We start from the raw sequence: 14,877 nt of genomic DNA, 5'->3' as shown, positions 1-14,877 counted from the left end.
TGTAAATAATTATATACATTATTTACATTATATTGCCTTCGACAATATAATGTAAATAATGTTTTTAAAAAAGGTTTGCACAATCTTCATTCTGAGATTTGTTACTCATGGAAAATGGATTTTAGTCCACAGGTAAAATGGATGAAAACCAGTTTGTTGCAGTTACCAGCACCAGCGCAGCCAAGATATTTAATCTGTATCCACGAAAGGGCAGGATTGCCGTGGGCTCTGATGCGGACATCGTAATCTGGGACCCAGAGAAGGGGAAGACCATCACGGCCAAAAGCCACAAGTCGGTAAGCAGGGGCAGGGTCTCATGAGGTCCCAAGGCGGTATTGCTTGCTTGGTGAATGGTGCCGATCCCAGGGAAATCCCAGATGGCAGTGTGGCTCACATGCACCCCTGCTAATGTTTACACATTGTTTGTGGCCAGTCATGTTTGGAGTGCCTGTGCTGCTGCCCCCAAGGGAATGCGGGCGCTGTTGTGCTTACTCTGCGGGGACATGGTAAACAATGCCTCAGCCTCAACAGTCCTCAATATCAGGATCCAGAAGTCTTGCAAAGGCCAGAACACAAAATATACTTCCATTGGATTGTTTATTGTAGATGACTTTATTTATTTCTTTTTTTTACTACAGTGAATAAAAAAGAGAGCAGGTCTCTGTCCTCTCTTGTGGTCCTGATTTTTTTTTTTGCTTTTAGTGCAGCCTCTTCAGGGCCAAAGTAAGTTTGGGAACTTTGGAATCGATGTGGAAGAAGAAGTTCTGAGGGGCCCAACATGGGCCAGGGGCTCTGGAGCAGCAGGGGTGAGCCATGGCCTCTGTGGGTGTCTGGATCCTGCCTGCCTTTTCCCCTCCCAGGACATAAAGCATAAAGAGCTGCCTCCCCGCCCCCTGGCCTTGATCCAAATTGCCTCCTTCACGGCCATTTTTCGGCAGTGACATGGATCCCCCGAGTCCTGTGAAGTCAAGTGGATTTTATACCTGTTCTGAGTAGCCATGGCCAAAGAGGGGCTTGTGCTAGCCAGGTTGGGTTGTCAGCTCTGGCCCTGTAAATCCCTGTAGATTTGGGGGCAGTTCCTGTGCAAATGGAAATGTAAGGAGGATTTCACTTTGTGTCTGTGCTATACTGCAGAGGCTGCTCTCTGAAGCTGCCACTTTCTCCAGGGGAACGGATCTCTAGTATAGATATCAGTTGTTATTCCGGGAGAACTGCAGCACCCACCCCCCCCGCTCCCCTTGGAGGCTGGCATTGCTAATAAGCCAGGGAACAGTCTTGCTCTTGAATGGCAAACCCTTGTGCCATATGGCAAACTGCTGCTAGAATTGCAAAGGACCTTGTTCTGCCTGGCGGAGAGGGAGGAAGGGAGAGCTGTGCAAGGAAGGCCAAGTCTAAACCCCTCATGGCTGACAGAGCAGGGTTCATGTTCTTTAGGTATGGGCCTGTGTGCTTCCTTTTCAGGTTAGCGGAGCTAAGTGTTTGGCAACAGCAGCCAGAAGATGATGTGCCCACTGTGGGGTTTTTTAAGCTTCTTACCTCAAATAATAATTAAAAAAAAGCTCAAAAAACTTTAGCCCAAGGGTACGTAATGTTGCCATTAAAATTTGTCCATACAGGTATTAGAAATTAAACTGTCAGAATGAGGAAGGAATTTACACCTTCCCTAATTTGATGAATATTTCTGTAAATAAATGAGACTGAATCACATATTTCTTCTGTTCAGGCTGTTGAATATAATATCTTTGAAGGCATGGAATGCCACGGGGCCCCCCTCATAGTGATTAGCCAAGGGAAGATTGTATTCGAAGACGGAAATATCCATGTAAATAAAGGAATGGGCCGTTTCATTCCCCGGAAGCCTCTCCCTGAGTACCTTTATCAGCGCATCAAAATTAGGAGTAAGGTAGGCTTGTGGGTGGTGCTGTGTGTGGAACAACGGCGTTGTTTATTTCCTTACTCCCTTTACTGTTCTTTACTGTCTCCTTCAGACCTTGGGACCCACAATTAGATGGGAAGCCCTTGGGTGAGAGAGGGGGCAGCATGTCTCTCATGCGATCCGCCTGGCCTCTGGGGCACATCTTCTGCCTACTAACTGACCATCCATTTTGTTACATGATTTTTCTGTTCGTATCTGTTTCTCAAGTTGCTGGTTCTCAGCAGGCCAAGTTGATTGTCGCAGGAAGGCAGGGCTTGCAGCATTTTACTGTGCAGTTTAGGACCACAGAGAATGTCTCTCATCCCCTTGACTAGGGTGGGGCCCAGATTTTGCCAAACTACATCTTGCAACAGCAAAGAAATAAGAGGAAGTATTGCTGCTCCCTCTGGAGGCCATATTCCTGCATTGCCAGCTTCCGCTGGTTCCTCAGAACCAGTTTGCACAGCGATTTTCCCAGGGATTGGTCACCTGCCTTGGGGTTATTTTATCTCAAAACTCGTAGTTTTTGTGAACACTTCAAAAAGTAGAGGTAATTTACCTATATGAGAGGTCTCTGATGGGCAAGGAAGCAAATAATCCACTTGGCTATAACTTTTTTTAAAAAGAATTTTTATTATTTTCTTTCAATTAATACATCCATAATAAATCAACATATAACACTCAAAGTTAATAAAATACTAAAAAATCTATATTAAACATATAATGACTTCCCCTTCACTCTCTTCCATCTACAAATAAAATGTGTATACTTTTGTCAATTGTACTAATCCCCATATTATTTAATGAATATATATTTACCTTATCTTACCTTATTTTATCTAATATTATTCATTTAGTACCTTAATATGATCATAATACAAAGTATATTTAGGGGATTAAAGCAAAGAGTATCCCTTAAACGATCCCACTAAAAATTGATTTTCACAATAGATTCTCCACGCCTCCCATTCCCCCAAAAATTGTATATTCTCATTCTGATTTATCAGAGCCGTAAGTTTCGCCATCTCCATCAGTTCCAGCATCTTATCTATCCAGTCTTTTCTGGTCGGTATATCGTCTGTCTTCCACTTAGCTGCATATATCACACGTGCAGCCGTGGTAGCATATATCAAAAAAGTACGATGAGTAAAAATAGTATCAGGTATCATACTCAATAGCATTATTTCAGGTGTTTTAGGAATATTTTGGTGTAAAATCAATCTTATTTCATTATATATCATCTCCCAAAAATCTTTAGCTTTTTCACAAGTCCACCAAATATGGTGAAATGATCCAACTTCTTTTTTACATTTCCAACAGTTTGGTGACATTGAGGGAAATGATTTCGTTAGTTTCTTTGGTGTTAGATACCATTTATACATCATTTTATATACATTTTCTTTTAGTAGTTGTGAGGATATAAATTTCAAATCTCTTGTCCATAACCTTTCCCATTTATGCAACATTATATCATGACCCAACATTTGCGCCCAACTGATCATGATTGGTTTTATTCTATCTCGTTCACAATAAAGTTCTAAGAGTAATTTATACATCTTAGAGATCAAATGGTCATTCGTATCCAGTAAAAGTTTCTGTAATTGTGACTTAGTTTTAGAAAATCCTATTTTCAGATCCTGTTGAAAAACCGAGTTTATTTGATAATACTGGAACCAAGTCAATTGATCTCTAACTTCTTCATAGTCTTTAAGTGAACTCTTTGTACCTTCCCATTTCAGAAGATCTTGATAAGTTACAAATTGAGCAGGTCTTAGTGGGCTTAAGGTTAACATTTCTTGTGACCAAATCCATAATGGGGTTTTTCCTTCTAGTAGGTGTTTATATCTAATCCATATCCTATAAAGAGATGATCTAACCATATGTTGTTGAAATGATACATGAGATTTAACTTTATTGTACCACAAATAACCATGCCATCCACTTCTATTATCGTATCCCTCTAAATCCAATAATCGTGTATTTTTTAAATCCATCCAGTCCTTCAACCATACTAAAGCAGCCGCTTCAGCATAAAGTTTAAAATTAGGAAGTGCAAGTCCGCCTCTCTCTTTCAAGTCAATCAGATATTTGTATGCAATTCTTGGTTTTTTACCTTGCCAAATAAAATTCATCAGATCCTTTTTCCAGATATCGAAGTACTTTATTTGGGATATAATGGGAAGATTTTGAAATAAAAATAATAATCTTGGTAATACATTCATCTGTATTGTTGAAATGCGGCCAAATAGGGACAAGTTCTTATTTGTCCAAATCATCATATCTTTCTTTATTTCTTCCCACAATTTAAAATAATTATTGATAATCAAATCCGCATTCTTTGTAGAAATCCAAATTCCCAAGTATTTCACTTTAGTCACTTTCTGCCAACCTGTCACATCAATAAAATGTTTTTGTTCCAAGCCAGAAACATCACTTGGCTATAACTTAATCCCTTTTATGAGGGCTGGTTTTGGGTAACTTGTGAGTTTTCCCAGCAGAAAAGTCCCCTGCCAGATAAATCCCAAGATAAATCCATTTGACAACCTGGAGAGGTACATTTGGATTTGGAACGCAGAGTGGGAAATGTTGACATTTAAACACTTTTCCCCCCCCTTAATAAGGTTTTCTGGCATCTGTCCATAACAGTTCTCTGAAGTGAATGGAAATACAACCCCCTTTTAATTTTCACACCCAGGAAAAAGGCCTTTATGCAGTAAATGAATAAAAAACATGATTGTTATCCAAAGAAATCGCTCGTTGAAATACATTCCCAGTGTGGCTGAGAGCCCCTCCTGTCGGCTGCGTTCAGTTCACCGACTCTCTCCTTCTTTGGGCTCAGCCGACTTGTTCCATGCTTTTGTGAAATTGCAGCTGGGTTACTGTACTGTACTGTGCAGGAAACTGAAGCTGAGGCTGGCTAGCCTGAATATATCTTGCCCTTCTTGAAACAGCTACACCAGCTGCCAGTTTGTTTCCAATGCCAACTTAAGGTGCTGGTTATGACTAAAGCCCTCCATGGCCGGGAGCCCACCAGTCTAAGGCAGTGTTCCCCAACCTGTGGGTTGCGAAGCCCCGGGGGAAGTAGGTTGCATGTTCTTATAGCTCATGCCAGCCGTTCCCTTCCTCTCCTTGGCTGGTGCCCAGCTGAACTGACTCGGAATCGGTTTTTCTTTTTTTTTGGCCGCCCTCTGCCCCCCACTTTCCAGCCACCCAGCTGTTTCTCAGTGGTCGCTAAGGTGCTTTTAAAAAATCCTTTGTGTACAGCATCTTGTATTTGTTGGAAGTTACATTATGAAATAATACTATTTAATTATTTCCAACATTTGTGTCCCTCCTTTCTCCCTAAAAGAAGCACAGTGAAGCTTACACACATGTACAGTTGTATAAAATCTTTTGAAGATCCACTAGACGTTTTATAAAAATCCCCCACTGCTTACCACACTGCACAAAATTATTGCTTGGTAAATGCTGTAAGAGCTCATGGAGATCACGCCACTCACAAAAAAAGTGTCTTGCAGCGCCTGTTTGGGAGAGGAATTTTCCCTGCCCTCCTTGGCCATCCCTTCCGGGCTGAGAATGATCATACAATGTTGTTAAGATACATAACCTTTGCATAAGAGCTGGAAGTAGCAATGAAAGTTGTGTGACTTACTCACTCTTCCCTGCCACCATCCTTTGAGGGAGGATCCAAAGCCACCGATAGAGCACATCTATTTTTGCGTTGCTTTGGGTGAATAAAAACATTTCTGTTTGTGATATTTTAGGTAACAGGATTTCAAGGAGTATCCAGAGGAATGTATGACGGGCCAGTCTACGAAGTCCCAGCAACTCCAAAGTATGCAACTCCCGCACCTTCCACTAAATCGTCTCCTGCCAAAAACCAGCCTCCGCCAATCAGGAACCTCCACCAGTCTAATTTTAGCTTATCAGGTGAAACCATGCAACTACTTGTGATTATCACAAAACCTTTGAAGCCACATTTTGTTGGCAGAGGACATGTTAGTTCAAAGCCATCCCACAGCCTGTTCTGGCGCAATAGACAGCTTCACTGTTGACTTGGAATGGGAAGGGAGTTTCCAGATGTATGTATGGTTTGGTGGGGTGGGGTGGGTGAATGTTGTATATGGAAACCCAGGGGCTAGAATCAAGACGGCCCTCTCTGGATAGCAGAAGAGAACTGCACATGGGAACCCACGTGGCTTTTGTCCATTAGCGCTGTATCAGAATACCAGCTAAAAGTTGCAGCAGGGAGCCAAATCCATTGTTTGGAAAGCCAGATTCTCCTTACCTAAAACATGTTAAAAGTTTATGGAAGATCCTGTGTTTAGCTTTTGTGATTTTGGTGCCACTAAACTTTGCATTAATGAAAGCAAAAAGGTCTATCGGGCCATTTACTCTTTATGTACTTTTTGTCTGTAGAGACCATCATTGGTAGCCCTGCTACATTTTTGGCATCAAGGTATGCAGCAACCAGGAGCAGAGTCTTTTCAGTTGTGGCACCCTAAGCATGGAATGCCCATACCTTCAGATGCCTAGAGCCGGGTTCACTATCTTTCTCTTAGTGGGTGAAGACTTATTTATTCTCCTAGGCTTACCTCTTCTTTTACCCTTCCCCTCTCTGGAATCCTGAACTGACTGGTTTACCTGCTTTGTCAGTTGATGCTTTTTAATCTAGATTTGAGTTATGCTGATTTGGTTTCTCCTTCTGATTTTAATTTGTTGATGTTTCTCTCTTTATCTGTGCACTGTTTATGTGACTTGTAAATGGTTTTGCTACTTGTTGGGAACGAGTTTTTTCATTGTGGTGTGGGATAGAAGTACCGTATTTTTTGCTCCATAGGACGCACCTGACCATAAGACGCACCTAGTTTTTAGAGGAGGAAAACAAGAAAAAATCTTGTTTTCCTCCTCTAAAAACTTGTCTTATGGAGTGAATGCCGGCTGGGTGCGTGTGTGTCAGGACAGCGCGAGCCGGTGTTCCCCGCCCCGACAGCAGCTGGGAGGCCGGCGGGGCGCGTCGGGACTGCGCGAGCCGGCGCACGCGCCCAGCTGGCTCTGTGCGGCCCTGTCTGCCTCCCAGCTGGCCGTCGGGGCGGGGATCGCCGGCTCGCGCCGTCCTGACCCACACGTGCCCAGCCGGCATTCACTCCATAAGACGCACAGACATTTCTCCTCACTTTTGAGAAGGAAAAAAGTGCATCTTATGGAGCGAAAAATATGGTATTCTAAAGAAGTGAAAGGGGCCGCTAACTCTCTCTCCTTCCCTTCGGGGCTGCTGTTTTGCAGGGGCTCAGGTAGACGACAACAACCCCCGTCGCACTGGGCATCGCATTGTGGCTCCCCCTGGTGGCCGCTCCAATATTACCAGTCTTGGGTGAGCTTCGGTGGAAAAGCCAGAAGGAAGGCGGGTGGAAATAATCCGATTTCCGTTCTATGTCCTTGTTGTTGAACCCACAGTTTTATTCGGTACTAATGAAGAAAAAGAAAAGAGAATTGTCTTTTCCCCCCTTTGTTTAATTTTTGCATAGAAAGAAGTCATCATAGTGTGGTGTGTTTGCTTGGAACTCATTTGCCTCACCATTGTGCTTTCGTGCCACTCTCACCTTAAAGCATGGTGCTTCCATCCCCCCCACCCACCCCCTTAGTGACTCAACTGCTTTTTGCTTTGTCTCGTAAGTACCTGGTGGTTCCTTTGCACCTCCCCGGCCCCCTTAGCTGTGCTAGAGTAGACGATGCATGTGACAAAGTTATGGATGCAAGCGGCTGTTTGTGAGGGAGTCCATTTTAGAACATGTTGCCAACCATGAACTAGACACAATGCCGAGAGAAGAAAGGCCACAAAGGAGGAGGATGGATGCTTTTAAAGTTTGCAATAGATGAAGACCGGCAGATTTCTGTTGATCCCTGTTCCGTTCTTAGAGACCCGACCAAGAAGCAGTTTCAACCCGAAGCTTTGCCATGCCGAGTGGCCGCTCATCCACGTAGTCCCTTCCGAGTCAGTGTTGTTGTTTGTTTCTAGGGAGAGCCACAACTTCACACAGCGATGCAGTCGCTGTCTTGTTCAGGGGATTTCCACACATGGGCAATTGCGCTCACCTTTGCATGACATTTTTTGGTACTTCAAACAGTTCAAGTTGCTGTTGGATTTTTAAAGTTTTTGTACAAAGTTTTTCTCCTTTGTAATCCACGTTCATTTTTACTTACGATAATGTATCAGATCGACTAGTTGTGGTTCATTTTCTGAATGGAAGGCTTGTGAAATAAAAGGAAATGAAGTGTTTTGTCTCCTTTAGTCTCCTGTTCAGTCATTTGCACCTCACAAAAGGAGGCAAGGGATTTGGCCCAACTAAAACACACAAAACATGCAGTACTCTCTTGTCATCTCTGTGTGGATTTGCACAGAGATGACTTTGAAGGGATTTCTGGTCTCTCTACTGAAAAAGGATTCCAAGTCTTGATGGTTTAGAGAGAGAGTAGAGACATTTGTTGGACTTGGTTTTTCCTGTGAAGTATTATTACCTCTTGCCTGGAGTAAGTTGAAACTAGCTCAGTTTTAATTTGCTGGGCATCTGACATGCAACACAGGCTTTAATGGGACTCGACATCATATTCTGAGGCATTCTTCCTGATATATGTTTTTGTTACCTCCAGCCTGATGAAGAGTTCTTGATAAGTCAAAAGTTTGCACACTGTTCTGTGTCGTTTTGTTGATACTAATAAAAGGTGGACTGTATTCTTGGTATTTGGGGTGTACTTTTTGGACCAAGGTGACCAAACAACTTCTTTCTGCTATAACTTTGCTGTACCTTAATAAGAAAATGCTTGGGGAGGGAGGGGTAACCCACCTGTGAGGTAGGTGGGGCTGAGAGAGTTCACTAGCCCAAGGTCACCCAGCTGGCCTCATGCGTAGGAGTGGGGAAACCAACCCGGTTCTCCAGATTAGAGGCTGCTGCTCATGTGGAAGAGTGGGGAATCGAACCCAGTTCTCCAGATTAGAGTCCGCTGCTCTTAACCACGACACCACGCTGGCTCCCTGCTCCAAGGGGTTTGTCTTGGTCCAGCATTTCATAGCCATTCAGGCAGCAGATGTGCGGCACTTTGTCACTGAGAGCTTCCTCCACTCCCCAAGCTAGCCAAACCTGTGCTAGGCAAAAACCGGGAGGCATCCTGGCAATCCTCGGCATCCTCAACTGGCCTCTATGTTAGTGCATTTCAGATTGAGGCAGCTTTTGGTTCTGGATCACCACACGCTCATACAACACACCCATTGCAAATTCCTAGAAGATAGTCATTCATTTAGATTTACTTGCTTGTTTTTATATGTTTGTCTCTTTTCCAGCAAATTTGTACTGGAGGTATCTCAAGCTGTAATTGATTAAAACAATTACAATAGATTAAGAACAGGGATATTAATAAAGCAACCACCAAAATCTGAGAAGCATAAAACCACTGAAGGAGAAAATACGTAGTAAATCAAGAGCCAATGTGATCTAGTGGCTCGAGCGTCAGGCCCAGGTCTGAATCCCGACTCTGCTGGCTTGCTGGGTGACCTTGGACCAGTTGGTCCCTCGCTCGGGCTAACCTACCTTACAAGGTTGTCATGAGGATAAAGGGAGGAGAAGAGAATGGTGTAAGCTGCTTTGGGTTTTCATCAGGGAGAAAGCTTTGGTGTGAATGAAGTAAAACAACCTAACCAGCATAAAATACAAAGAAGCTAGCAACGAACTGCTGAACAACTAATTAATTAAACTGCTTCAGATCAAGGCAAGCAGGTTTGGCAGTGATAACAAAAATATCATTCTAGGCAATGAGATGAGGAAGGAGAGGGAAGCCCCACTCGGCTGCATGCCTGGGGGAAAGGGACATGTCAGGTGGAGGCTGTAAAAATATATTTAAAAAGTTATGCCTGATAAATGGAAGCAATAAGCTGAGATACCACCACCAAGAAAGGGAGAAACCTGATTTCTTATTTGCCTGTCAGCAAATCCAACACAAGCTGGCATGAAGAAGTCTTAACACCATGACCTAAAAAATTGTTTAAAACCTACTCCCCCACCCTTTTAAAAAGTTGTAACATCTGGCCTGATGAAGAGTTGTGTGGAACTTGAAAGCTTTTGCACACTGAAATGTCTCATTGGGCTGGTCCTGAAAAAGGTATTATGTGGAATGTGTTGTTCAACCTTTTGCAGCCGTCCTATCTGCAGAAAATGAGAGCAGGTGGAACTGGGCCCACAAAGATCTCAGCTGGCGGGGCGGCTGGCAGCAGAGAGGGCATCTTTGTTACATCCCTCCGGATGCTTCCTTCCCCGGCTACATTGTCAGCAAGGATGTGTAACTCTGGCGTGGTGGTTAGGAGTGGCAAACTCTAATCTGGTGGACCAGGTTGGTTTCCTCCACATGAAACCTGCTGGGTTACCCTGGGCTAATCACAGCTGTCTCAGAACTCCCTCAACCCCGCCTACCTCACAAAGTGTTTGTTGTGAGGAGGGGAAGGGAAGGTGATTGTAAGCTGGTCTGAGACTCCTTAAAGGTAGAGAAAATCGGTGTATATAAACCAGCTCTTCTTTTTGTTTCAGGTGTGGTACTCTAGTTCCCTGGGCCACCTTGCTCAGTATTTCATGTAAATGGTAACACGTGGGAGATGGAGCCGAACCACAGAGGGTCCCAAAGGGCCAGTGTCCTGGGGCTGTTTGCCTAGACCCATCCCAATGTGCCTGTCAGCCAAAGAGAGCCCAGCGCTTTCCATATCGGCCAGCTGGCCTAGCGGGAGGCTGTGCACTTCTGGAAGAAGGTCCTGAAAGAGCAAGTGTGTCCCATGGACGTCTCCTAATAATGGCAACGCATCAGGCTGATCAAGACCATTTCAGTGTCCAGGATCAGGTTTAAAATTGGATGGGAGCATGCCTAGAAAGTCCTTCTCATCTAGGGCAGCTTGGAGTTGGCCCACCACCATTTGCATGCGCACCCTGCCTGAGAAAGGAATACTGGCTACTGGATTAAGCAAGGGGCAGCTTCTTAAGGAGGGGATTTCTTCAAGGGGGGGGGGTCAGTACCGTCATCTTAGTGAAGCATTTTGGTCTCCCTTTAACAATCCTAAATGTGCTGCCCCACAAAGCAAAGAGCAATTTTGGAATACCTCCAAGGGAATAGGCTGAAGTGCTGGGGGCTATTGGAGTAGATAAATATAATAAAAGATCACAATAGAAAATTATGCAGGGGGTGCAGGAAGCGGATAATCTTTTTCTTCCTTTCCCAGACACTAGAACTGGATTATACCCAATGAAACGGAAGTAGATTCAGGGCAGATGAAGGAACAGCTTCACACAGTGGGTTGTTAATTGGTGGAACTCCCTGCTGTGTCGTGTGGACACAGTACCCTGCTTGCTTACATCATTTTCAAGGTGAATCAGAATCAAGGAGGATGGGCCCATCCATGGTCACTTTTTTGTGTACTGTCAAGTCACAGCTGAGTTATGGCGACCACGTAGGGTTTTCAAGGCAAGAGACGTTGGGAGGTGGTTTGCCATTGGCTTCCTCTGCATAGCGACCTTGGTATTCCTTGGAGGTTTCCAATCCAAATGCTAGCCAGGGCCAACCCTGCTTAGCTTCTGAGATCTGACGACATCAGGCTAGCCTGGGGCTATCCAGGTCAGGGCAATGGCCAAATGGGCCCTCCATGTTTAGGAGCAGCAGACCTTGACATGCTAGTTGCTGGTAATCGGCATCAAGGAAGGCCTTGCTGTGGTCCTCCCAGAGCCTCTAGTTGGCCCCTGCTGTAGGAATCCAGGCTGTTGATGATCTTAACATGGCATGGTAGGGACAACTGAAGGTAAAGGTAAAGACAGACCCCTGTGCAAGCAGCTGGTCATTACTGACCCATGGGGTGACATCACATCACAATGTTTACTAGGCAGACTATGTTTTCAGGGAGATTTGCCCTTGCCTTCCCCAGTCATCTTCACTTTACCCCCAGAAAGCTGGACAACTAGGCAGCAGGAAAGGATTACAGGCCCTTCAGCTCAGTACCACTTCCTCAAGCAAAATAGCACCCCCACAACTTAATTTAGTTTAAAAACTTGACGCTTTCTTCCAGTTATGTGGCCTCCCTCTCTCCTCCACCTCACTGCTTCAGTCTTGGAAGGTCTTCCTTCATCTTTCCAAAGTTTGCTTTTCATGGTCTTACTGGCTGACATGCTGTGATGTCACAGTAGGCAGAGATGCAAAGCTAATCTGTTTGGCACCAGGTGTGCCAGCACAGAAGAGTCGTGCAGCCAAGCTCAATGTGGAACTGGGGGAGACTTCGAAATGTAAAGTAAATGACTTGATTCAATTAAGTGCATGAGAATTGCCTGCATATAAACAAACTTTTGAATAACATCTGTTGTAATAATATTTTCTAAACTTCCCCTACAGGAAGCATGCACTGATCTTGTCCCTGCTCTATCCTGCCTGCTCTTCTGGAGCGTTAGTAAAACTCTCCGGCCGAGTCCCTTTCACTTTCAGAGTTTCTTGCCTGTACAGTCAGGCTCTACACAGTGATGGTAAGAAACTTGGACTTCTAAAGGCCCTTAGAATCCACACAATTAAAATGAAGAGTGTCTCCATGCTTTAAAATGATATTTGATTTATCTATGGCTATTAAGTCTCCATTCATGCTGTCCTTGATTCACCTATAGCAGCTGTATCTTTCCTTGGCACATGGGAAGGTCCCTTCTAACCTCGAGGACTGGGCCCAGGCCACGGAAAGAAACCAAAAAGTCCCACTTTGCAAGGAGCCAGATTGAATATTTGGGGGTTGGTATAGCCTCAGTGTTTATCAGTCTCCTGCCTGAAGGAATAATAATAAAAGTGTCATCAAGCTGCAACTGACTTAAGGCGATCTGTGCCTAAGAACATAAGAAAGGCCATGCTGGATCAGACCCAGGCCCATCAAGTCCAGCAGTCTGTTCACACAGTGGCCAACCAGGGGCCTCCAAGAAGCCCACAAGCAAGATGACCGCAGCAGCATTATCCTGCCTGTCTTCCACAGCACCTAATGCAATAGGCCTGCTCCTCTGATCCTGGAGAGAATAGTTATGCATCATGACTACTATCCATGTTGACTAATATTCATGGAGGAGAGGGCTATTCATGGCTATGTCCACTCCCCTCTTAAAGCCTTCCAAGTTGGCAGCCATAACCATCCTGGGGCAGGGAGTTCCACAATTTAACTGTATTGTGTGAATAAATGTTTCCTTTTACCTGTTTTGAATTTCTCACCCTCGAGCTTCAGCAGAAGACCCCACCTTCTAGCATCTTGAGAGAGGGAGAAAAGCTTCTCCCTGTCCACAATTTTATAGACCTCTACCACGTCTCCCCTTAACCACCTTCTCTCCAGGCTCAACAGCCTGCAGGAAGGAGCAGGAAAATCACTGGTAGTTTGTTTGACCACAAGAGGGCACCGTTGGCCTTGACTTAGGAGACAGGAATCATTGAATGGAGAGAAAAGAATTGACTGTCTCTGCTGCAAGACTTTAACCTCAGGTTCATGCTGAGTCTCCTTTAAGAAATAAAATCCTCCTTTCTGAAGAGGGGCTGGGCCTCCATTCCAGTTGCTACATTAAAGCAAAGCAACCTCCCACCCCCCCAAGCACAGCTACCACCAGAAACTACAAAGCACAGAATTGCAAATGGTGCCACAGAAGGGTTGCCAACCTCCAGGTACTAGCTGGAGATCTCCCGCTATTACAACTGTTCTCCAGCCGAGAGATCAGTTCCCCTGGAGAAAATGGCTGCTTTGGCAATTGGACTCTCTGGCATTGAAGCTCCTCCCCTCCCCAAACCCTGCCTTCCTCAGGATCCCCCACAAAAACCTCCCGCCGGTGGTGAGGAGGGACCTGGCAACCCTATGCAGCAAACCATCTCAGGGGCCTAGGAATGGCTTAGGGATTAGTCACTTGCACCATTAAACATGCTCTGGGGCAAAACATGGCCAGAGAAGGGCAGCAGGAGCCTCACACAAGCTATAGAGGGAGCAGTGAAAAGGTCGGCAAGACCTCTGCGGAGAGGACGGGTTCGTTGCTGGTGGCTTCATTACTCAAGGGGAATGTGAGTGTTTTCTGCTGGGCCACAAAACACACATGCGGCATGTGTTGCTGGCTAGAAGGCCTGCCGTGTCTGGTCCCAACTGCAAGGTGCACCGTGCCAGAGGATTAGGCAGCCTTACTGTGTAAACTCCACGGTGTGCTCAGGCTGGAGCTCTCTGCACATGTGCTTGGAACTATGAGCTCCTGGGCCCAGGAAGGTTTAAGTTACAGTAAAGGTGGCCAAAGAGAGGGCTGCTCAGTCACAGGTTTGGGCTCACAGGTTGGGCAATGGCATATACAAATACATGCACACACCTTAGAAAGGGGTATTTTCAGCCATGTGCCACATCCCAGAACCTGACAGGAAAACTGTCTGAGCGACTAACCATTCTCAGCTGGCAACACTGAATGACAATGGGCCTGTTCTACGTGCAAAAGGGGTTCTGGGTTTCTTAAATGGGATGAAGCTTTTCAGAGGACAGGATGTGTTTCCTACGGTGGCCCCTCTCCAAGTCGCAGCAAATGCAACCACATCCGTTACAGGCAGGGGTTTGGATTCCTGGAACAAGAAAGTGATGCAAGATACTCCAAGCTTTCATTTTATTAGGTTTAGTAACTGGATGCTCTAATGGTGTCTGGTTACCTCTAAAAAAACACTTGTGTGTGGCGAGAATTCTCTTATAATAAACATTGGTTTGGGTTAAGAAGAACCAATTTTATTAATCTGTAGCTTAGAAGCCATATGAAGACCTGACTTTTAATTGACCCCAGCCTCAACTAGACTCGACCTTAAAAGGGGTATAGGAAATTGCATTGCTGGGAGTTAATGAACCAAACACATTATGTGCCTAAAATTATGTTTAGAAACAGAAAAGGTCATTTTAGACCGGCTGCAAA

General features: G+C 44.9%; 1 protein-coding gene across 2 annotated transcripts in view; it reads left to right on the top strand.

The window, feature by feature from the left end:
* The window catches only part of CRMP1 (collapsin response mediator protein 1), a 61,902-nt gene extending 54,477 nt beyond the window's left edge, over nt 1-7,425 (top strand). The window contains exons 12-15 of one of the 2 annotated variants that reach the window (XM_056855995.1): nt 126-296; nt 1,724-1,903; nt 5,680-5,845; nt 7,202-7,425. In XM_056855995.1, coding sequence (XP_056711973.1) covers nt 126-296; nt 1,724-1,903; nt 5,680-5,845; nt 7,202-7,293 — 609 coding nt within the window. In that variant the 3' untranslated portion in view covers nt 7,294-7,425. The remainder of the gene's footprint in view (nt 1-125; nt 297-1,723; nt 1,904-5,679; nt 5,846-7,201) is intronic. The other variant, XM_056855994.1, reaches the window with a different exon arrangement.
* Nucleotides 7,426-14,877: the final 7,452 nt, after the last annotated feature.

This window comes from Euleptes europaea, chromosome 9 (genome assembly GCF_029931775.1).
Source record: "Euleptes europaea isolate rEulEur1 chromosome 9, rEulEur1.hap1, whole genome shotgun sequence".
Classification (NCBI taxonomy): Eukaryota; Metazoa; Chordata; class Lepidosauria; order Squamata; family Sphaerodactylidae; genus Euleptes; species Euleptes europaea.
The sequence above is the reverse complement of the archived record's forward strand: the minus strand, read 5'-3'. Positions and strand labels throughout refer to the sequence as shown.